The sequence below is a fragment of the Salmo trutta genome, chromosome 39 (genome assembly GCF_901001165.1).
Source record: "Salmo trutta chromosome 39, fSalTru1.1, whole genome shotgun sequence".
NCBI classification, from domain to species: Eukaryota; Metazoa; Chordata; class Actinopteri; order Salmoniformes; family Salmonidae; genus Salmo; species Salmo trutta.
The window spans coordinates 17,962,446-17,987,497 of record NC_042995.1 but is presented as its reverse complement, the minus strand read 5'-3'; the positions used below and the strand labels follow the sequence as shown (position 1 = coordinate 17,987,497).

The 25,052-nt window shown below is 44.4% G+C and overlaps 1 protein-coding gene across 1 annotated transcript in view; it reads left to right on the top strand.

Annotated features, from left to right (window-relative positions):
* LOC115179192 (zinc finger protein GLI2) overlaps window positions 1-17,986 on the top strand; it is a 72,509-nt gene extending 54,523 nt beyond the window's left edge. Inside the window, exons 7-14 of the mRNA XM_029740559.1 lie at window positions 865-1,063; window positions 2,072-2,182; window positions 3,178-3,318; window positions 7,345-7,494; window positions 9,675-9,839; window positions 12,478-12,741; window positions 13,897-14,266; window positions 14,394-17,986. Of these exons, the coding sequence (XP_029596419.1) occupies window positions 865-1,063; window positions 2,072-2,182; window positions 3,178-3,318; window positions 7,345-7,494; window positions 9,675-9,839; window positions 12,478-12,741; window positions 13,897-14,266; window positions 14,394-16,774 (3,781 nt within the window). The 3' untranslated portion in view covers window positions 16,775-17,986. The remainder of the gene's footprint in view (window positions 1-864; window positions 1,064-2,071; window positions 2,183-3,177; window positions 3,319-7,344; window positions 7,495-9,674; window positions 9,840-12,477; window positions 12,742-13,896; window positions 14,267-14,393) is intronic.
* The last annotated feature ends 7,066 nt before the right edge of the window (window positions 17,987-25,052 follow it).

The following is a 25,052-nucleotide window of genomic DNA, read 5'->3' as shown; positions in this document are numbered from 1 at the left end:
TTTTCAAATCATCGAGTCGCAGTATGCAGCCTTAGAATGTATTAAAAATCAAAACATATAGCCCAACGTTTGTATCACAACTAATGTAACTCTAAATTAAGCATAGGAGGACCTGTTACTTTGTTAACAACTCAACACAGAATAGCCACGTGTGTACTCCCTCATTGTTTGGAGAAAATATCCTTTCTATTTTATTCAGCTATGTTCAGTTGTTTTCTTCAAAATATAAAATAATATTAAAAAGAATGCTATGGAATTGTAAGCAAATCTAGTCTGCTAAATGAACTAGTGTAGCCCACAGCCATATAGCATAGCCAGATCAGGGCCTAACATCAGGACAACTCAGAGTATGCTATTCTGTTCTTCTGAAATAGACTACTTTTCGTTAATATCATGTTTCTGTCCAAAATAAATAATGGATTTATTGTGATGGTGTAGGCTATATTACATTTTAAAATGTAGATGTTCCAAAGGTCTGCATCAGTGTCTTGTAGGCTATGCGTGGGAGCCAGGAGTTGCTAAAAGTGTTTATGTTAATTAATGTTCAATTACCGTGAGACCAGCAGTTATTTGCTTGACAATCACTGGCTGACAGAAGTTCATGGCTGCCAGTCTTATACATGACTTTCAGGTGAAAAGTTGTGACGTGCGAGTTACATTTTAGTCATTTAGCAGACACTTGACTTACAGGAGCCTTAACTCAAGGGAACATTGATATATTTTTCACCTAGTTTGCTCAGGGATTCAAACCAGCAACCTTTCATTTACTGGCCCAACACACTTAACCTCTAGGCTACCTGGGTTGAAAGTGGAATTTTGTGTCACAGTTGGAGATAAGATGTGCGTTATTGTCTTGTGTTCCAGTCCGTCCTTTACCTTCCCCCACCACATCAACCCCATGGCCTACCAGCAGCTCCTGTCCCAGCAGAGAGGCCTGAGTGTGTTCGGGCACACCCCTCCTCTCATCCAGCCCCCACCCACCTTCTCCAGTCGCCAGTCTGCCCTGGGTCTCTCCTCTCTGCCCCCCTCCTCACACAACCACAACAATGGCTCACAGTCAAAGGTGAGACTGCTCTTCTTCTTTGGTAATGGTGGTATGCAAACCAGCTTTGATGTGTGGAGACTTTTTCCTTCAGTTTGTCAATCTTCTTCCTGAACTGTACCTAAATTGTCTGGTACGAGGTAGATCTTCTCATTATCCATAACCACCAAATGTGAGCCTTGCCCTGTGGCCTTCTGGAAATCGTGGTATTGTGTGGGATGCTCAAATCAAACCAGCATGACGTCTATAGCCGTACAATTTTCTTCTGTTTGTTTGTGTTCTCAGTGAACTTGTTTTAAGATGATTTAAAACATAAGTACTGCTGTCCATTTCCCTCATCCATTGTATACATCCACTATGGTTTGTGGTTGTCTCTGTGGTTCTTATCATACCATTCACTGAAATGCCCCTTCATAAGGTAAACTCCATACCCATGAATAAAGGGATTGGGGATGTTAAACCCTCATTGTCCAAACACAAACGATCCCAACCCCAAGTTTCTGTTACAAACCACAGTAAACACAGAGGGATACTGAGGAGAAACAAAGTCTTCCTCTGATTAGGAACACTTTGCTGTGGTTTAGTGCAATCCCAGAATCACAGTCTAGCATGACTATTAAAGTCAACTGCCAGATACTGCCTATGTTAGCTTATTGTGAAGCATTAACTGTGTAGGTGGTGGGGTGTGCCTACTCTCGTCTCTAAAGTTTCTCCAGGAGTTACCTGAGGTTTACACTGAAGCCCCAGGCAGTGGTCTCACTCTGTAGATGGATGGGATGTTTTCATACTGTACTCCACCCTCTCATCATAAAACACTTGAAATTGTTTAGTCTCTATGAGGGCTCAACTCTGATATATGAAGGTCTATTTGACTCGAGCCCTGTATTAACCCCTCTTTTCTTCTCTTCTTTCTTTTTTTCTCTCCCCTCCTCTCCTCTCCACTCCTCTCTCCCCTACTCTCCTCTCTTCTCCTCTCTCCCCTCCTCTCATCTCGTCTCCTCTCCTATTCTCTCCGCTCCTCTACTCCAGAACACAAGTGGGGACTCGGCAGTGAGCAGTACAGTCAATCCCATGATCACCAAGAGGTCAAAGGTGAAGACAGAGGTGGAGTGTCCGAGGCCACTGTCCCCATGTTCTCCGGTAAGAATGGGATTAGGATCTACTACTTTATAAATCAGTTGTCATGATGAACTTTGTTGCCCTGTACCGGAAGTGAGACGTACGGGCTGATAGGATCTAAAGAGAATGATGTGTTGAGGGCAATTAAAAAATGATCAATCCTTTGCAACTGATGATGAAGAAAAAAAAAAGGTTTCCTTTGCTTCCTTTCCTCTGCCCAAATACTCCTCTGTCCTGAATTGACACAGACCCTTGGGAACCAGCCAGTCCCCTGACCCCGTTTCTTTCTCTGCTACGGCTGAAAGAAGAAAAACTCTGTGTGATAAGAGCTTTGCATCCATTCGTTTGTTCCTCCCTCTCTTCTTTTCTCCCTGGCCGCTGTAAACTGTGCCACGGCACTTCATTTCAATTAAATATTGGCCAGACGTTATTGTCATCTGAGGTGCTTTTTACTCTCTCTCTCTCTCTCTTGCTCTCTCTTTCACTCTCTCTCTCTCTCTTTTGACAAATTTGCGGAGCCCTCCTCTTCGACTCAGAGGCAGGTTTGATGCATGGGGATGGTGGTGTACATAGTCGTCTTGGGGCCAGTAGAATTGATGAAGATAGTGGCGAGGTGCAGAGATAAACATGCTGCAGTCAGCACATTGGAGCAGGGAAGGGTGGGAGGCTGGCACTGTGGAGAGGGGAAAGAAGAGACCAGGGGATGGGCTGCACGTCACAAACATGCACACACACGCACAGGCCTGGGATCTGTCTTAGCCGTGTCAATGAATCCCTGCCTGGTCAGAAAAAAAATTAACACATCTGTCTGTTACATGTACATTAGTCACTCTGTTCCTCCAGTCAAGTCAATCTGGGATCTCTCGGACAATGTCAGGGTGTTACATCAGTAACCGTTAATAGTGTTAATGGCTTGTGTTGGGTTCAAATAAAAAAAAGACACATTTCCTGGACCGTAAGAAAGAATGGACTATAAAGTATTCTTCTTCTCTTTTCTCGTGTTCTAACTCTAACAGGATCATCTAGGGGGGATGCTGGACCTGAAGGAGGACTTGGATAAAGATGAATGCAAGCATGAGCCAGAGATGGTGTATGAGACAAACTGCCACTGGGAAGGATGTTCCAAGGAGTACGACACGCAGGAACAACTGGTTCATGTAAGGAGGGGACGGGGAAAGGAGGGGACGGGGACACGGGACAGGGGAAAGGCATCAGACAAGCATTTCCTTTTTCTTTAACTAGCTCAGAAAATGTTCCTGCTTGTTTTAAAACAACCAACCTGGAGCCGGTTTCCTAAAAGCACCTTAAGGCTAAGTATGTTACCTGTGGTTCTAACGAAGAAACCGGGCCCTGGGCCAAGAGCAGAGGAAGGTCGCTATCTGATGAGTGTGTTGTGAGAGAGAGGAGGTCTGCCTGTCAGTGCAGCTGAAATAAGTCCAGAATACATCCCATTGACCTCTTGGTCTATATGTGCTCCCTAACCTCTGACCTCTGACCTCTGAAGCCCAACATAAAGCCGTCCAGCCAGGAACACTAAACCCTTAACCCCTCCCTGATTTCCCTGTCTCCACAGTAACCTCTAACAGACTTAAGAGTCCATATTTTAGTGCTGTCTAAGACTGAGGCTTGTCAATAGACTTCAACTGGGGTCCAGTTTTATTATGCTCTCCTCCAGATAGATACTGAGAGTCAGATGATTCATTGGTTGTTCTCATAAAGTAAGCTTAGCTAAGTGTTTAGCTTCCATGAGACTGGGATTGTTTTACTCTATTGGACTTCTTGGCATGTAGAGTCTTGGTCGAGCAGGGGCATTCCAGGCCGTCACTGAAGCAGAGAGCGAGGGGGACAGACAGAGAGAGAGACAGAGAGAGAAAGAAAGAGAGAGGGCAGAGTGAGAGAGAGAGTGAGAGAGGGAAAGAGAGTGAGAGAGAGAAAAGATAGAGAGAGAGAGATAAAAGAGAGAGAGCGATAGATAAAAGAGAGAGGAAGAGAGAGAGGAAGAGAGAGAGAGAGAGAGAGAGAAAGGGGGGGCACTGTGACACAGAGGAGCTCAGACTAAGGCCTCCATTATCTGTCCTCATTGTTTCCCTCAGTCACCGACAGTTACACTCCAGCTGAACGTTAAACCTCTCGGAGATCCTTCCTAATGATAGGCACACACACACGCAAACACCTTCCTAATGATAGGCCAGGATGGTTTAGGTTAGGCAGTTACGGACAAAGAGCTGCTTGTCTGAGAGAGCAGTCAACGCACGCTCAACCGTGTCTTTGGCTTAATTATCATGGGCCAGACATCAAACCAACAAGTAGAGAGAGTAGCCTAAGGAATATGCTGGCATTTAGCTACCACAATGATGGTCCTTGGCACTGAAGTGTGCGTGTGCGTGTGTGTGTGAATGCATACATGCTTGTTAGCTCTATAAGCTTGCATGGTTGAAACCCGAGCCTCCTATTGGTTACCTGGTTGTTAGTAATTCCTGATGTTCTCAGGGAATTAGGTCTATTTCTGCAGATGTGCTCATCAAGGGATCCCAGGAAACGTTGGTGTTTGAGATGTAATCCCTCCACGCTCACTGGGCCCCTGCACTCAAACACTACAGCCCTAATGAGGGAAGAGCACAATTCCTGTCCAGACCCATTTGTCCTAGGCTGTGCACGCCAGCCAGTGTGATGCCACATCAATCTTGGATAAGAGAGTTGGAAATCCGTCACGGGGCAATTCCATTAAATTAAAGTGTTGAGAGGCTGCCCCTTTAGACACATACAAACAAAGTGGAGCAAAGGAGCATTTGCCTGTTTGACGATTGATTTAATTTCCCTAACCGTAGAATCCCTCTTGTGGAAAAAGTAGACCAGTGGAAATCATCTATCAAAGACTAACAGAGCCACACTGCAAATTGTGCGTACCCGACAACACAATCACGTCTTTTCTCTTCACCGTCTGACAAACGGAAAGTTAACAGCAAACTTTGATTGATGGCGTTACTCCTAATTTCTTTGATAGGCAAATGGCTGCTCTGCCTCTGTCACAACCTGAAATTGACTTGTTCTAACAGACCTCTGTCACAGAGAAAACCTCTGTCTCCTGTTGATGGTGTGTTCTCTAAGTAGTACAAATACACTCAATGACAGACAGAACAGAACACAACTAGAGACCTAATGAAAAAGACAACCTCAGAGGGACTTCTGTGGGGAGAGAAACGTCCAATCAAATCAAATCAAATTGTATTGGTCACATACACGTTTAGCAGATGTTATTGCGGGTGTAGCGAAATGCTTGTGTTTCTAGTTCCAACAGTGCAGTAATACCTATCAAGTAATATCTAACAATTTCACAATACACACAAATCTAAAGTAAAGGAATGAAACTAAGAATATATCATATTTGGACGAGCAATGTCGGAGCGGCATAGACTAAAATACAGTACAATAGAATAGAATACAGTATATACAGTTGAAGTCGGAAGTTTACATACACTTAGGTTGGAGTCATTAAAACTCGTTTTTCAACCACTCTACAAGTTAACAAACTATAGTTTTGGCAAGTCGGTTAGGACATCTACTTCGTGCATGACACAAGTCATTTTCCCAACAATTGTTTACAGACAGATTATTTCACTTATAAGTCACTGTATCACAATTCCAGTGGGTCAGACGTTTACATACACTAAGTTGACTGTGCCTTTAAACAGCTTGGAAAATTCCAGACAATGATGTCATGGCTTTAGTAGCTTCTGATAGCCTAATTGACATCATTTGAGTCAACTGGAGGTGTACCTGTGGATGTATTTCGAGGTCTACCTTCAAACTCAATGCCTCTTTGCTTGACATCAAGTCGGGTTCATCCTTGGGAGCAATTTCCAAACGCCTGAAGGTACCACGTTCATCTCCTAGAGATGAACCTACTTTGGTGCGAAAATTGCAAATCAATCCCAGAACAACAGCAAAGGACCTTGTGAAGATACTGGAGGAAACAAAAGTATCTATATCCACAGTAAAACGAGTCCTATATCGACATAACCTGAAAGGCCGCTCAGCAAGGAAGAAGCCACTGCTCCAAAACCGGCATAAAAAAGCCAGACTACGGTTTGCAACTGCACATGGGGACAAAGATCGTACTTTTTGGAGAGATGTCCTCCAGTCTGATGAAACAAAAATAGAACTGTTTGGCCATAATGACCATCGTTATGTTTGGAGGAAAAATGGGGAGGCTTGCAAGCTGAAGAACACCATCCCAACCGTGAAGCACGGGGGTGGCAGCATCATGTTGTGGGGGTGCTTTGCTGCAGGAGGGACTGGTGCACTTCACAAAATAGATGGCATCATGAGGGAGGAAAATTATATGGATATATTGAAGCAACATCTCAAGACATCACTCAGGAAGTTAAAGCTTGGTCGCAAATGGGTCTTCCAAAAGGACAATGACCCCAAGCATACTTCCAAAGTTGTGGCAAAATGGCTTAAGGACAACAAAGTCAAGGTATTGGAGTGGCCATTACAAAGCTCTGATCTCAATCCTACAAATCTGACTCAGTTACACCAGCTCTGTCAGGAGGAATGGGCCAAAATTCCCCCAACTTATTGTGGGAAGCTTGTGGAAGGCCCCCCGAAACGTTTGACCCAAGTTAAACAATTTCAAGGCAATGCTACCAAATACTAATTGAGTGTATGTAAACATCTGACCCACTGGGAATGTGATGAAAAAAATAAAAGCTGAAATAAATCACTCTCTCTACTATTATTCTGACATTTCACATTCTTAAAATAAAGTGGTGATCCTATCTGACCTAAGACAGGGAATTTTTACTAGGATTAAATGTCAGGAATTGTGGAAAACTGAGTTTAAATGTATTTGGCTAAGGTGTATGTAAACCTCCGACTTCAACTGTACATATGAGATGAGTAATGCAAAAATATGTCAACATTATGTAAACCTTATTAACAACAGGAGAAGTTACAGGCCATGCACAGAAAGAAAACCTCGCCCCTTCCCCTTAGGCACTTATGTAGATGTAAAATAACTACTACAATCGAATGACTGTTGCTTTACACCTATCCGGTCCCTTAGATCGACACAAGTGTTTATGGGCTAGGGGTTGTTACTGGACGGGTCCGCAAGTCTCACAGGCTGTAGAGATCCAGAAAGGCATTAACACGTCTCATCCGGGCGTGTCTCCCCACAGCACATCAATAACGACCACATCCACGGGGAGAAGAAGGAGTTTGTTTGCCGCTGGGATGAGTGTTCCAGAGAGCAGAAGCCCTTTAAGGCACAGTACATGCTGGTGGTTCACATGAGGAGACATACGGGGGAGAAGCCGCACAAGTGTACCGTGAGTAACCGATCGTCGCCAGGCTCGGCCTTTCGCTGAGCATTGGCCTCTCTAAACACTTGCAGAGTGTACTGTCTCACACTCACACACACACACACACACACACACACACACACACACACACACACACACACACACACACACACACACACACACACACACACAGAGAATCCCACACAGATGTGTGCAAGCTCACATGTGTGAGCTTGCACACACACAAATATAGAAATGCCGTTTGGGCTTTTCTCAATATTTCACGTGATCATTCTAGAAAAGAAAGAAAAATGTGCGCACAGTGTGACTACATTACATATTTGCATAGAGGATATCCCTAAGCTGGTTAGTAGGGTGTATGTTAGTAGTTTCAGCTGTTATTACCAGTATATCATGTAAGGGCAATGGGTCCTTCTTACAGTAAGACCTAGATATATCCTCTACGGTACTGTATTGTAAGTCCCTCATGTACAACATCTACGATTTTCTCTCAGGCCAAATCCTTAACTTTTCACATAAATCATGCACTGATGTCAAGGGGAGATTTGTTTCTGAAGTTAGGATTGGTGACTATGTACAGTGCATTCGGAAAGTATTCAGACTCCTTCACTTTTTCCACATTCTGTTACGATACAGCCTTGTTCTAAAATGTATTCAATAGTTTTTTCCCCCCTCATCAATCTACACACAATACCCCATAATGACAAAACAAAAACAGATTTTTTGACATTTTTGCAAATGTATTCAAAATTAAAAACAGAAATATCACATTTACATAAGTATTCAGACCCTTTACTCAGTACTTTGTTGGAGCACCTTTGGCAGCGATTACAGCCAAACTCCAAGCGGGCTCTCATGTGCCTTTTACTGAGGAGTGGCTTCTGTCTGGCCACTCTACCATAAAGGCCTAGTGCAGTGCTGAAGAGATGGTTGACCTGGAAGTTTCTCCCATCTCCACAGAGAAACTCTGGAGCTCTGTCAGAGTGACCATCGGGTTCTTGGTCACCTCCCTGACCAAAGGCTTTCTTCCCTGATTGCTCAGTTTGGCCGGGCGGCCAGCTCTAGGAAGACTCTTTGTGGTTCCAAACTTCTTCTCGAGCCAGCCAGGGCGTGGAAGCCCGACGAGCTGGCTAGGCATCCCCGGTTCCATCGGTGGCGACCCAGAGCCGATGCCACCACCAACCGGAACGCCAGTACTCCCCGATGCTTCGTGTGAGGGCTGCTGCATTCTGTCACATGGATGACGCTGGAGAGACGAAGCAGGTACGGGGAGTAAAACATTTAAGAAATAACGGTCATGGAACGAGACAGGAACAGCGTCAGCAAACAGGTAACACAAACGAAAAACAACTAAGGAACAGCTCTAGGAACAGAGCTGGGGAACTGACAAATATAGGGGAGGTAATAACAGGTGATGAGTGAGTCCAGGTGAGTACAATATCGCTGATGTGCGTGACGAGGGAAGGCAGGTGTGCGTAATGGATGATAGGAGTGCGTGATGCAGGGCAGCCTGGCGCCCTCAAGCGCTGGGGGGGGGGGGGGGGCAGACGTGACACTGTGTTCTTGGGGACCTTCAATGCTGCAGACATTTTTTGGTACCCTTCCCCAGATCTGTGCCTCGACACATACCTGTCTCGGAGCTCTACGGACAAGCCAAGCCATGTCAACTGTGGGACCTTATATAGACAGGTGTGTGCCTTTCCAAATCATGTCCAATCAATTGAATTTACCACAGGTGGACTCCAATTAAGTTGTAGAAACATCTCAAGGATGATCAATGGAAACAGGATATTCCATTTTGAGTCTCATAGCAAAGGGTCTGAATACTTATGTAAATAAGGAATATCAGTTTTTTTATTTTTGATAAATCTGCTAAAAAATCCCAAAACCAGTTTTTGCTTTGTCATTATGGGGTGTTGTGTGTAGATTGCTGAGGAATTGTTTTATTTAATCCATTTAAGAATGAGGCTGTAATGTAACAAAATGTGGAAAAAGTGAAGGGGTCTGAATACTTTCTGAATGCGCTGTACATGCCTCCACACCAGAATGTCATTCATTACACAATAATTGCAAAGGTCATCTTTATAGAAATTAAACAGAAATGGAAAACAAGGATAGATGTGATATACACTGTACAAAGATCCTGTGTTTGACTGCTTTGGTCTTTTAATTTCTCTCTCTTGCAGTTTGAGGGCTGCTGTAAGGCCTATTCTCGCCTGGAGAATCTGAAGACCCACCTGCGATCTCACACCGGGGAAAAACCATATGTGTGTGACCACGAGGGATGCAACAAAGCCTTCTCTAACGCCTCGGACAGAGCCAAGCACCAGAACCGCACACACTCCAACGAGGTGCGCACACACACTTCAATGAGGTCCTACTGGGGATGCCTCCCAAACACCACCCTATTCCCGTCATGATGCACTACTTTCAGGGCCCTGGTCAAAAACGGCGCACTATGCAGGCAATAGGGTGCCATTTTGGATGCAGACACGCTCCCACACTGCCAAGGCCCTGCCAAGACTTCAGACAGACTCACTTATAGAGTCCATTAGATATTCTCTTAGACAGACATCCGTAGGATCAATACTCTTCTACCTTTTGTGACTTACTGTAAGGTCTTGGGCCAAAAGATTGTGGCATCAAGAAAATACAAACGGACGTACGTATTTTCAATCTGTTGTCTGCTAGCCTTTTACGTATTCAGGCTGAAATGAGATGTGTGGACTTTTTCTCATCACGCACGGTGATTGTTCTTGGATGTCTATACTTGCCGCATTAAACCACGGCCGTGTGTGTGTGTTGTGTGTGTGTGTGTGTGAGTAAATAATGCTGTACGGAACTAATGAGCGTGGCAGCCCCACAACGCATTAGTGTGAATCAAGCGTAGGCATCCCTAATGGAGACCCAGACCACCTGCAGATCACCAATACAAAATGAACCCTGGAACCGTTTCAAGCCTCCTACTGGCCTATCCATCAGGAGATAGAGGAGAGAAGTGTAGGGGGAGAGCACAGAATCCCATGGATCTACACACACACACACACACACACACACACACACACACACACTACCCCTCGGGATGAACAACAAGACTGGATCCATCCCACCAATATAACTGTAACTTTATTACTGGAAACCATATAAATCTTAGTGATACTCTGTGGCTGTAAGCAGAACCAACAAGTCACTGGTCTTACATACATAATTTATACACTCTAATTGCGTGTTTACAACAACTGCTAGTCACAGCTAATCTGAGTAAGTAGGAGGGGATGGATATTCTAATTCCCAGTCATGTATTTGAATATTATTAACCAGAATATGAACTGCATGATATTCATCTCCCTCTGGATCCTGTGTGGCTCACTTGGTAAGAGTGTGGTGGTAACAACGCAAGGGTTGTTGGTTTGCTTCCCACTGGGGCCACATTTAAATGTATACACTCACTGAACTGTAAATCACTTCAGATTAAACACAGTTGAAGTTGGAATTTTACATACACCTTAGCCAAATACATTTAAACTCAGTTTTTCACAATTCCTGACATTTAATCCTAGTAAAAATTCCCTGCCTTAGGTCAGTTAGGATCACCACTTTATTTTAAGAATGTGAAATGTCAGAATAATAGTAGACAGAATGATTTAATTCAGCTTTTATTTTTTCATCACATTCCCAGTGGGTCAGAAGTTTACATACACTCAATTAGTATTTGGTAGCATTGCCTTGAAATTGTTTAATTTGGGTCAAACGTTTCAGTGAGACTTCCACAAGCTTCCCACAATAAGTTGGTTGAATTTTGGCCCATTCCTCCTGACAGAGCTGGTGTAACTGAGTCAGGTTTGTAGGCCTCCTTGCTCGCACACGCTTTTTCAGTTCTGCCCACAAATTGTCTATAGGATAGAAGTCAGGGCTTTGTGATGGCCACTCCAATACCTTGACTTTATTGTCCTTATGCCATTTTGCCACAACTTTGGAAGTATGCTTGGGGTCATTGTCCATTTGGATGACCCATTTGCGACCAAGCTTTAACTTCCTGACTGATGTCTTGAAATGTTGCTTCAATATATCCACATAATTTTCCTGCCTCATGATGCCATCTATTTTGTGAAGTGCACCAGTCTCTCCTGCAGCAAAGCACCCCCACAACATGATGCTGCCATCCCCGTGCTTCACAGTTGGGATGATGTTCTTCGGCTTGCAAGTCTCCCCATTTTTCCTCCAAACATAACGATGGTCATTATGGCCAAACAGTTGTATTTTTGCTTCATCAGACCAGAGGACCTTTCTCCAAAAAGTACGATCTTTGTCCCCATGTGCAGTTGCAAACCGTTGTCTGGCTTCTTTATGGCGGTTTTGGAGCAGTGGCTTCTTCCTTGCTGAGCGACCTATCAGGTTATGTCGATATAGGACTCGTTTTACTGTGGATATAGATACTTTTGTACCTGTTTCCTACAGCATCTTCACAAGGTCCTTTGCTGTTGTTCTGGGATTGATTTGCACTTTTTGCACCAAAGTACGTTCATCTCCAGGAGACAGAACGCGTCTCCTTCCTGAGCGGCATGACGGCTGCGTGGTCCCATGGTGTTTATACTTGCGTACTATTGTTTGTACAGATGAATGTGGTACCTTCAGGCATTTGGAAATTGCTCCCAAGGATGAACCCAACTTGTGGAGGTCTACAATTTTTTTTCTGAGGTCTTGGCTGATATCTTTTGTGAAATAATCTGTCTGTAAACAATTGTTGGAAAAATTACATGTGTCATGCACAAAGTAGATGTCCTAACCAACTTGCCAAAACGATATTTTGTTAACAATAAATTTGTGGAGAGGTTGAAAAACAAGTTTTAATGACTCCAACCAAAGTGTATGTAAACTTCCCACTACAACTGTAGATGTACATTACATGTCTTTATTGTAAAATGTATTTTATCTTTCTAAGTATAACCTTTCTAAATAAAGGTGAAATAAATAGACTTGTATCCACAGAAACCCTACGTGTGTAAAGTCCCCGGGTGTACGAAGCGCTACACGGACCCCAGCTCTCTCAGGAAGCACGTGAAGACAGTCCATGGACCAGAGGCCCACGTCACCAAGAAACAGCGCAGCGACCTGCCGCCCAGCAGACCCATGCCACCCAAAGAGAATGGAGAGAACGAGACAGGCCGGGGCATGGAGGAGAAGATGGACAGCACCTTGAGGGGCACGGAGGACTACCTGCAGGTCACGTCTATCAAGACGGAGAACTCTGTGGTAAGAGATCATCTGGTGTTGCAGCCTATCATCCAATGAGAGATAATTTGGGGTTGCAGCTTATCATCCGATGAGAGATCATTTAGGGTTGCAGCCTATCATCCAATGAGACATCATTTGGTGTTGCAGCCTATCATCCAATGAGAGATCATGTGGAGTGGAAGTGGAAATATAATTCAGCAAACATAGACAGTTTTTAGTTTACTATACGGTTATGTTTACCATATGGGGTGGCAGGTAGCCTAGTGGTTAGAGCGTTGGGCCAGTAACCGAAAGGTTGCTAGATCGAATCCCCAAGCTGCCAAGGTAAAAAGCTGTCATTCTGCCCCTGAAAAAGGCAGTTAACCCACTGTTCCTAGGACTTTATTGTAAATAAGAATTTGTTCTTAACTGACTTGCTTTATTAAATAAAAAATGTGTGCCTTCCAATCTATGGTTTAGCCACTTTATAGATTTTTGCAGTCTACTTTCTCAGTCTGAGCCCTACTAACAATGGCATGCAAATCTTACCTAACAAACTTTTATCCTTCCTATTTAACACTCTCTGCTCTCTGCACATTCCCTTTCCATTTCTCTTCTCTTTGAACTTTTCCTTAAGGACAGACATTACTAAGGTGAGCACAGCTTCAGTTTGAGCTTCAGTTCAATACAGAATATCTTTCATAATATCTCTCATAATTTTATCATCATGTACTACTGCTGCATGACAAGCCACAGCCAGTAAGGAACACAGTCCAAAAATGTGTATAATAGTTATTACAGAATTTTAGGTCCACATACTGTACACCATAAAGAAGGACTGGGGAGCGCAACAACCCAGATAGCCATAGATTCATAGCCCCGTATGCTGGCTTAGCATGTACTCAAGCATCCTTTCATCTCTCCCATTTCTAATTCACAGACGGTCTTAAGGGAGCTGTAATCTGTAGCCACCCCGACCAACACTCGTTATTTACAATTAAAGTTGTGGAGAAAAGATCTTGCATGATTCACTGTACATCTCCTTATGTTGTTATGTTATCACTGTTCTACTTTCTCTTCGTTAGATGCTGATCCCTTTCCTTTTTAGATAGTTTATAAACATGTTGTCTCTCTCTCCTTCCCTCCCTCCCGCTCCTTCCTTCCCTCCCTCTCCATCTCTCTCTCTCTCTCTAGATGTATCAGTCCAGCCCTGGTGGTCAGTCGTCATGTAGCAGCGAGCCGTCGCCACTTGGCAGTTCCACCAACCATGACAGTGGAGTAGAGATGGCCCTCCACAGCAGCGGGGGAAGCATGGGGGACCTGACTGGGCTGGACGACCCCTCGGGGCCCCTCATGGACTCCTCCTTCTCTGGCCTCTGGTCTGGGACAGCAGGGGTCGGGGTGGGCCTCCACCTACGTCAGCACCTAGGCCCCAGCCACATCCACAGACTAGAACACCTGAAGAAGGAGAAACTGAAGACGGTGGGGGACTCCTGCCAGTGGGCCAATCATCATCCATCTCCTCCAGTCCAGAACACCAAGCTACCGCCCATACCAGCAAGCGGTGAGTGAGCATAAAAAGAAAGAAGTAACCAGTGTTTTCATAATTATCCTTTTTGAGTATTCAGTACATTCAGAAAACTACTCAGACTATATTTCCCCTGTGTGAAATCCATTTTTCTTCTCTTCAGGGTCCCTTCTGGAGAGAGGAAATATGGGTGGTGGGCCTGGATCGTTCCTCAGCCTCAGTGAGCTGTGTTCCAGTAAGGTGACTGTCCTGAACCAGCTGGACCATCTGATGGAGCGCAGGGACAGCACCACCAGCACCGTCTCCTCTGCCTACATCAGCCGGCGCTCCTCTGGAATCTCCCCCTGCCACTACAGCCGCCGCTCCAGCGACGCCTCCACATTCAGTGGCCACCGCCACAACAACATCAGCTCCACCGGCTCCTACGACCCCATCTCTACAGACCTGTCCCGAAGGTCCAGCGACGCTAGCCAGTGTGGAGGTGGTGGAGGAGGGGGAGGGCTGCCCAGTCACCTCAGCCTCACCCCCGCCCAGCACTACCACCTCAAGGCTAAATATGCGGCGGCTACAGGCGGAGCCCCACCCACACCTCTACCCAACATGGAGAGGATGAGTCTGAAGACCTCCTTGGCCCTCTACAGGGATGCTTCCCAGGGAGACTCATCGTCTGGTTACTCCTCCTTCAACCCCATTGCCCCCAGTGGTGTTCCCAGGCGCTGCAGCGGCGATATGGGAGGCTATAACGGCCGCAGCATGATGCCCCACGAAGCTCCGTCCAACATTCCCCGTCGGGCTAGCGACCCCGTCCCCCGGCCGCCGTCCCTGGACCCGCTGTCCCTGCTGTCCCATCAGCCTCAGGTGCAGCGCTACAACAGCATGGGCAACATGCAGAACCTCCACCCACATGCCTCCCAGCCCAACCAGGCCCTGTCTGCAGCCGAGCGGCGCCACCTGGCGCCCCAGAGCCACCAGCCGCGCTCCGACGGCAGTCTGCAGCGATACCCTTACTGCCCCCGGCCGCCCAGCATCTCTGAGAACGTGGCCATGGAGACCATGGCCGGCGACATGAGCGGTAGTCGCAACAACAGTGAGGAGGAGATGATGGTACTTCCTGATGACGTCGTTCACTACATCGCCTCTCAGGGCGGAGCTGGAGAGTCAGACTGTGCCAACGGGTACAACCGACAAGCACAATGTGGTTTCCATGGAAACACAATAAACCCTAACCCCCAGCAGCAACAGCCGTTTTACCACCAGCAAAGGATGGCTGTGGTGGACACTAATATGAATATGAACCCCTCGTCTGCACCACAAACCATGCCCCTCTTTTGTGCCCACAGCCCAGGCCATCCGCAGCAGTCTTTCCCCTCCTTACCCTGTAAGACGAGCACCATGCCGGTGCAGTGGAACGAGGTCAGCTCAGGTACTGTGGAAGCTCTTCACAACCCAAGTCAACAGCTGCCGTTCGGTCGAAGCAACCCAAACCTCGCCATGGTCCAACAGAAACAGAACTTTGTCTCGTTCCAGAATCAGAATCTTAACTCCAACCAACACATTGCACAGATTATCCACAACCTGGCTCACGTAGCCCATCAGGGGAGATACATAGAGCAGCATAAGGATGACTCCAGGCTGAGCTGTGTCCAGCAACAGAGCCTACAGCAACAGCAGCCCGCTAATGCTAACCTCAATGAACCAGTGAGTCTCGGGTATGGGTTTAACCAGGGTCTTGGTCCTAGCGATGCTAACGCTAACGCTAACCAGCGGTCCTCCTGTAGTAGTATGGCAGTTGGTGGCACTCTGGGTATGTTGAGCCAAAACAGTAAACAACAACAGACAGTGCACACTGTAGACACGCAGAACAGCCGGCTGAGGGCGCAGCCAGGGGGGAGTCAATCGTCTCAAGTCACATTTAAGGATAGCGGTGTGAATTCTTCGCGGATGATCTCACAGAACTATAATATAGTGTCCCAGGTTCAGCATCCCATCCGAAATGGAGGTCAAATACTCCTCCAGCCAAGACCGCCCACAGAACCTAAGTCTCTAAGCAGACAGCATTCAGGGTCAATGACAATGCAGCGGCAAAACTCAATTGGCAATCACTGCAGCAATGGCAACAACACAGACAGCAATGTTATGCTCTACACAGGACAGATACACGTGTTTGAGCCAAACGGAAACATCAACATGCAGATGATGACATCATCAGTAGTGGACGTTCTTCAATGTCCTTCAGACAGCACTGAGACCGCCATGACCTCACCGGGAGTAAGTAACCAGGTCTCCAGTACAGAGGAGCCCCAGATTGACTTTGACACCATGCTGGATGACGGGGACCACTCCAGCCTGATGTCAGGCACCATCAGCCCCAGTATCCTCCAGAGTCTGTCCCAGACCTCCTCGAGACTCACCACCCCCCAGAACTCTGTCACCCTGCCCTCCCTGCCCCTCCCTGCAGGGGGCAGCAACATGGCCATTGGCGATATGAGCTCCCTGCTCACCGCGCTTGCAGAAGAGAACAAGTTCCTCAACATGATGTCATAAGGACAATCCCAAATACACTGAAGGCAGACACAGGTAAAACCAGGGTACCTACCTTGGTGTATTTGGCCCAGGACGTGTGTTAAAAGAAATAACCTATTGTAACCCAAGCTCTAAGACCAAGAGTTTAAACTGACTGTGTGAATGACAAGAGGGGAACCTACTAGTTAACATTGTTGCAGAGGTCCTCCTGACCATGTGATTGAACACTAAGCACCTCATTGGAGAACTTTGATGACCACCAGAGACTAAGGAATGTATGAGATTCTGAAGACTTCATGCTAAAACACCACCTCCACCACTATGTTTGTGCTACTTATTGTATTATCCTGTCATTATGAAGCTAATATGGCGATTTCATATCGATCGAGAAGCCATATTTTGCCTTAGATGAGTAAGTAAGTATAATGTAATCCACAGCACAATTCTGTTAATGTTGTACATGAGATAGTGTACAGTTCTGCAGTAAAACAAGTTTACCAAGTGCCTGGCTATGCCGCAGAATATGCAAGACAAGCATATGACACAGTTCACGTTTAAACGCAACCAGGTCCTTCTGTATGATACCGATTTGGGATGTTCCGATCTTAAAGACACACGTATATGTAAATAGTGTAAATGACTTGATCTAAAATGATTTGATTCTTTCTTTCAGATCTTATTTGAAACTCATTAAAAAACATTCTGTCAGTGAAATTGCTATAAAAAAAAACAATATGGGAGAAAAATTATTAAATAATTCAATAGAGTCAGAATAAATCTTTTTCTAATCTATTTAGTCATGTCAGGTCTATTTCCATACAGTGTCTTCGATATGAGCCATTGTCTTATTTGTCTGTTTGGTTGAGTTGGACTTTTGAGATGAACAGTGACGTCTCAGTGTCGGGGATAAGTTGTGACTGGAATTAAGCAACAATTTCTAAAGAATATGCAAATACTTGATATGATACATATTCTGGGGGTGATAACATTGCCATTAACGCCTGGTGATGAATTAGGAAAAATCGAAAAGGGAAAAAGGATCCTCCTTTTCAGTGTCAAATGTCATTTTCTCCAGTGCAGCCCTTGATGATGACGAGGATACTAAGATATCATAGAGTATTAGGAATCAAAGTTTTTTTTGTATACTTCCATGCAACTCTGTTGTGATGGATATGTATATATCTTTTGTACATTTTTATGAAATACAATATTGTTTTTGTTTTTTTTACAGAATTGCTGTCTGGTGAGTTATTTCAAACCATGGGTGGATTTTTTCTCATGGAATATGACATGTTTGAAATTAGGTTGCGTTGTTTCAGGTCTCTAATATACAGTACCAGGCCGATTGAATTCAAATTGGCCTGTAAATTCATATTACACTTTACTAGAAAAGGAAAGTACATTTATCCCCCCCACAATATACATGGCACGTTGTTGTATTTCCCACTCCTTGGTTCAAAACTGAACATGGAGACAGTAGACACAATACACAGTAGCCAGTACATCAGAGAGTTGAACTGTTCTTTATTAACCTCTCCTTTAATCTCCTTTAATCTCCTTTAATCTTAGAAGTATATGAGTGTTGATTGCTTAAATAATTCAGGAGAAAAACTTTCTTCTTTGAAGCCACACAAGTTCTCTCTCTCTCTCCTTGCTGCCAACAAAGCATTTTTCCTCCACGTCGTATCCTATCACATCAGACATTTATAAGACACCGGCTATCTTTCAAGGTGATTACGGAGGCTTTGAAATAGGTTCTTCTGACCCCGTCTTGCCCATGCTTGTAATGTTGGCCTGGACACAATGCTAGTTTCACTCCAGAAACAAATGAGAAAGGACACACTTGTAAAAGCGCAGAGTGCATACAGAGCAGTTTAAAAAGTTAGCCTGTGTGTAGTCCAACATTAGCATTGACAGATTGGCCCAAAGGAAATGCCTGTTGAAACCACATAAAACACACCAGTTGGGGAGAGAGAGAGAGAGAGAAAGAGGTCCAGGGAGGGACAAAGCGTCAAGCAGAGTGTTAGCGCTGAGGAACAAATTATTTTATTCTGACAGCTAATTCAGCCGAGAATACGTTTGATCTGAGGTTTTTAAGAGCTTTTGCCACTGGAATTCCTTATTCTCTCAGAAATGAAAGAGAGAAAATAGCCTGAGGATATGAAATCGTATCAGTAAAGGGGTTAGTGAGACTCAAGTCATAAATTAGCAACACCTCAATGTATTGGTAGAGCTAATAGGATGATAATTGTGAGATGTACTGACTTGTGCAGTATGTATAGGCTACAAACACATCGTCTATATTAGGCAGACATTGAGGGGGGGGGGAAAAACTTTGGTCCTTAGAAATCTGGAGATGTTTTAAAAGAACCCAGGTTTATTACAGGAGGCACCGGCCTTAACCTCATACCTAGCAACCCTAACCCTAGCTTCATGTCCACAAGTACCAGTTGGGTTCTCAGTCACAGAAACAGTAACCAACAGTGCAGTAAGTCCTCAGTAAGTCCTCAGTCCTCAGTGATATTATTAGCCGAGGTCATTTTCAACCCTTTCTCATCACAGGGCCCTCAAAGGAAAGCATGTCCCTCTAAACCCTGCAGTAAAGCAGACACATCTGTTGTGAATTAAAAGGGCTTTCGAGGTATGCATTTTACAGCATGTCCTGCATTCTTCAGTCCCCAAGGGGAGAGGAATGTGATTTACAGGTTCTCCTTGTGAGTGACAAGGTATTCAGAACACACACACACGACTCTTCATACAGCTGCCCACAGACATCAGCCACAGACAGTCTGGCACACGGCACAGCGGGGCAGCTGCATGCTGACTAACACTGGCACTGGTCTGGACTGGTCTCCCCCGCTGCTAACCACTGGACCTGGGACAACTCAAATGATACACTGGCAACATCCACAGGTATGAAAGACAACCGAGATACACCATCTCCATCCAGTGGGACATGGGACTAGTGCTAGAGCAGTGCACTGAGCCACAGGCCCAGGAGAGGAGCACAGTACTAATGATGCTTTAATATAGCGCTGCTGTCCTCTGGAACAGGCCCTTCACTGATTGGATGAGCAATGAGAGCAGGGCAAAGAGCTGCAAGCACCATGCTGGAAAATCAATCAATTAACCAAGCAAGCAGATCCAGGCTGGCTCGTTTACAGGCAGCCGGCAGGCAGGGCCCCCTAATTACCACACAGGGTTAAGTCCTTACAACGCTCAGCATGGTGTCTAAAACAACCATCTTTGGGTCATTGAATAGAACAACAATTGCATTTGATTATTCAACAAATGAAGCATTGCAAAATATTATGTATGTAATGATTTGTCATTTTAACCTCAGTAAAATGGTGCAGTGGCAGTTTCCTAAACCAGCCCTGCCTGATAAAAATTCTGAACACCTAGTTTGTCTTCTGCAGCACCCTAGACCTTCGTCAGAGAAGGCTTTCATCCTGTGTCCCCTAGTCAGAACATCACCATCCACGGTGGTGCATCAGATCAGCCTCAACACACACACACACACACTTCCCCCTGCGGAGGGGCCTACACATGTCTGTTAGTGATCTGCCGGAGATCTGAGGGTCTCTCCGTTCTCACCAGGCCCCCGTGAGAGCTTCCAAGAGGGGCAGCCAGCCCCCCCCCCCCCCCACTCTGCTGATGCTCGCTCTCATTTAACTTCCAGAGTGAAGAGCGTTTGCTGCATGAGACACACCCGGGCCAACACACTTGACGTGCCTCTCCTACATCTCCTGGATGTTGTTAATTAGATATAGCACAATACCAAAGCTCTCCCCTCCCAAAGTGGTGTCAGGGGCTTCTGTCAGAAATAGAGAGAGAGAGAGAGAGCGAGCAACCACAAAGTTGTCAGCACAAGCACCCCCGATGAGGAGGAGAGGGGGGGGGAGATGATGGTTTTCCCTGCATATAGGATGTAGCAGTGCCTGGGCTGGTCCTTATTAGGGAACTGATTGTGTTTGAAATGCGATTGTCCCATGCCTGCTCAGATGGAACAGCACATTTTATATATGGGCTGCCAGTCTACCCGACGACAGTGTTGCTCACTGTTTGACTGGCCGCATGGGAACTGAAATTGATTCATAAATGAACGTTGTCTTTCAGTGGCAAAGAGGCCCGGCTTGATATTATTTTAATAAAAATGAATGCCCTATCAGGGATTTTCATGCATGATCCATCAAGGATGACATCACAAGCAGGAACTAAGGCTGCGGGGCTATTTGTGGGGAAGATTCGGCCTTGTTAGCGTGTAATATGTAATAATATGTGTGATAATGCATGGCTGGGGATTGAATGGTGTAATGTGGTGTTTGATAAGCAGCACAAGGGAGTGTAAGGGGGGAGGGGTTAGAGGACATGCAGTCTCCTTCACCATCTCCTTTGTGACAAAGTAGATTTTCTTTGACTGACAGGGTGGATCCGGTGCTCATTGGACCAGCAACACTTCAATCATTCATTTAATCAGAATTGTCCATCGGTCAGAGACACCATTCAACTCAACAACTAGCATTGGCTTGGAGTGACACCATGTCTCCTTGATATCCCTGGTCATTATATGATCTCAGTGATGGTTAAACAACCACATTACAGGAATAGTCAAAACAGCACGGGAATATATATATTTTAGTGCTAAGTTTTATTGTCAAAATGCACAGTTAACGTGAAATGCTAAACTTGTATGCTGTAGCTAACAGTAATCAACATAAATGTTTAATAAATAAATTTAAAAAAAATATATATATATATAATAAAGAAAACATGAGAAATAAGAAATTAAATAGGAAGCTATGGTGGTTCAATGTTAAGTGAGCACTGTCTTGGAGTCAAACACTAGATGTGTTTTAGAGCAGGGTACCCCAACTGACCAAATGTTTTCTGAGCAATAACAAAAAAGTTTATATGTTTTATTGTTGGACATAAGACTGTAAAAACACCAGCAAATCCACTCAGTGATTTCAATTTTGGAAATATGTTCCAAAGTATTCCCAAGCATAATCGAGACATACAGTTGAAGTCAGAATTTTGCATACACCTTAGCCAAATACATTTAAACTCAGTTTTTCACAATTTCTGACATTTAATCCTAGTAAAAATTCCCTGTCTAAGGTCAGTTAGGATCACCACTTTATTTTAAGAATGTGAAATGTCAGAATAACAGTTGAGAGAATGATTTATTTCAGCTTTTATTTCTTTCATCACATTCGCAGTGGGTCAGAAGTTTAGATACACTCAATTAGTATTTGGTAGCATTGCCTTTAAATTGTTTAAACTTGGGTCAAAGATTTCGGGTAGCCTTCCACAAGCTTGCCACAATAATTTGGGTGAATTTTGACCCATTCCTCCTGACAGAGCTGGTGTAACTGAGTCAGGTTTATCGGCCTCCTTGCTCACACACGCTTTTTCAGTTCTGCCCACAAATTGTCTATAGGATTGAGGTCAGGGCTTTGTGATGGCCACTCCAATATGTTGACTTTGCTGTCCTTAAGCCATTTTGCCACAACTTTGGAAGTATGCTTGGGGTCATTGTCCATTTGGAAGACCCATTTGCGACCAAGCTTTAACTTCCTGTCTGATGTCTTGAGATGTTGCTTCAATATATCCACATAATTTTCCTCCCTCATGATGCCATCTATTTTGTGAAGTGCACCAGTCCCTCCTGCAGCAAAGCCCCCCCACAACATGATGCTGCCACACCCGTGCTTCACAGTTGGGATGGTGTTCTTCGGCTTGCAAGCGTCCCCATTTTTCCTCCAAACATAACGATGGTCATTATGACCAAACAGTTCTATTTTTGTTTCATCAGACCGGAGGACATTTCTCCAAAAAGTACGATCTTTGTCCCCATGTGCAGTTGCAAACCATAGTCTGGCTTTTTTATGGCGGTTTTGGAGCAGTGGCTTCTTCTTTGCTGAGCGGCCTTTCAGGTTATGTCGATATAGGACTTGTTTTAATGTGGATATAGATACTTTTGTACCCGTTTCCTCCAGCATCTTCACAAGGTCCTTTCCTGTTGTTCTGGGATTAATTTGCACTTTTCGCACCAAAGTACGTTCATCTCCAGGAGACAGAACGCATCTCCTTCCTGAGGCACTGAGTTTGAAGGTAGGCCTTGAAATACATCCACAGGTACACCTCCAATTGACTCAAATGATGTCAATTACAGGCTGACTACACCACTAGCGTCGCGTGCATTGCAAAATAAATGTAGAAATCTATATTATTCAATAATTGCACCGACACTGCTCGCACGCGCCAACAAGCATCTGAGTTGCCAAGGGCTAAAATAGAAGTCAGTTCTATTTCTGACGCAGATCGCGCAGCAAGTCCTGCCTCTCCCATCTCCTCATTGGTTTATAGAAGCAGGTACCCACGTGCCATCTCCTTATTGGTTATACCCACATGGGTGACTGAAAGACGAAATAGGTTGGTGGTGGTAATGCACCAAATTTATGAAAGTTGACAATCGCAATATAAAGTCAAGAGAAGAAAAAGCCTGGAAGGAGGAGAGATGACTAGAAACGATTCAGTTGACCGTTTTATGTGTGGACTAATTAGTGGGGTAGAGGACCTTGTGCATTTCAGGTAAAATAACAACTCAATGTTTATATCCCAGGACAAATTAGCTAGCAACAGCAAGCCAGCTTAATAGGACAAATTAGCTAGCAAGTGCAAGCTAGCTAGCTAAATTGCCATAAATGTTTAATGCTTTTCGACCTGTCCCCAAATTAATATAATTGGTTCAGAGTTTGTTTTGATATTTTAACCTGCGTGTCGTGATTGCGTTTGGTGTGGGGGGAAAAAATACATTTATGCACGATGACGCACACGCGCAGCCGGTTTGGGTTCCGTGTTAGCCTATTAGAAGCTTCTAAAGCCATGACATCCTTTTCTGGAATTTTCCAAGCTGTTTAAAGGCACAGTCAACTTAGTGTATGTAAACTTCTGACCCACTGGAATTGTGATACAGTGAATTATAAGTGAAATAGTCTGTAAACAATTGTTGGAAAAATGACTTGTGTCATGCACAAAGTAGATATCCTAACCAACTTGCCAAAACTATAGTTTGTTGACAAGAAATTTGTGGAGTGATTGAAAAATTAGTTTTAATGACTCCAACCTAAGTGTATGTAAACTTCCGACTTCAACTGTACATGTATGTGCTCGTAAATAAATGTAAGCAAGGTTTGAAATTATTATGTTTTAGTCAAATATGATAAAATATGATAAATGGAGTTCTGACCCTCCCCTCAAGAAAAAAAATTGGCCCGCGGCTGAATCTAGTTGATGATCCATGTTTTAGACAGTCCAAAGAGAGAGAAAGATCTCCTTGAATATTATTCTCCTGCAGCACTGAGGTGAGCGGTGCAGCAACCTGGAAGTCATAAACCCTTCTGAGGTGGTTTATAAGAATTAATAATATATTAATAACTCATGGTGATGTCCTACTGACTTCCTGACTTCTGATCCGCTCATTACAATAGGACCACCACACAGCCAATAGGAGGAGAAGGGCTAGGAAGAGTAGGACGTCAAGGGCCATGTCTCTGTACCTGGTGAATATTAACAATGCTCCCTGCATAATCTACCTCTGCTGAAAGGTCAGAGTGGACTGGGAAAGAAAGGCACCCACTGGCTGAGTTAGTGAGGGAGAGGGAGTCACTCACTTCAAAAGCTGGTGTCTTATTCATGATAAAGTCTTATAAAATGGCCAAGTTAATGGATTTAAATAGCTGCAAACTTGTATTTTATACGTGTTTGAATGTGTATACCTACCAATACTGTACGGCCGTGTGTGTGTGTTTGTGCGGGGGTGTGTGTGTGAGTTCAATCTTATGCGTACTGTGAGCACCAGTGGTGTAAAGTACTTAAGTAAAAATACTTTAAAGTACTACATAAGTGTTTTTTTAGGTATTTGTACTTTATATTTTGGACTACTTTTACTCCACTATATTCCTAAAAAAAAGAATGTACTTTTTACTCCATACATTTTCTCTGACACCCAAAAGTACTCGCTACATTTTCAATGCTTAGCAGGACAGGAAAATGGTCAAATTCACTCACTTATCAAGAGAACATCTCTGGTCATCCCTACTGCCTCTGATCTGACAGACTCACTAAACACAAGTTTATAAATGATGTCTGCATGTTGTAGTGTGCCCCTGGCTATCCATATATAAAAATAATATATATTTAAAAAAATGTTCTGTCTGATTTGCTTATTATAAGCCATTTGAAATGATTTACACTTTTACTTTTGCTTTTGATACTTAAGTATATTTTTGCA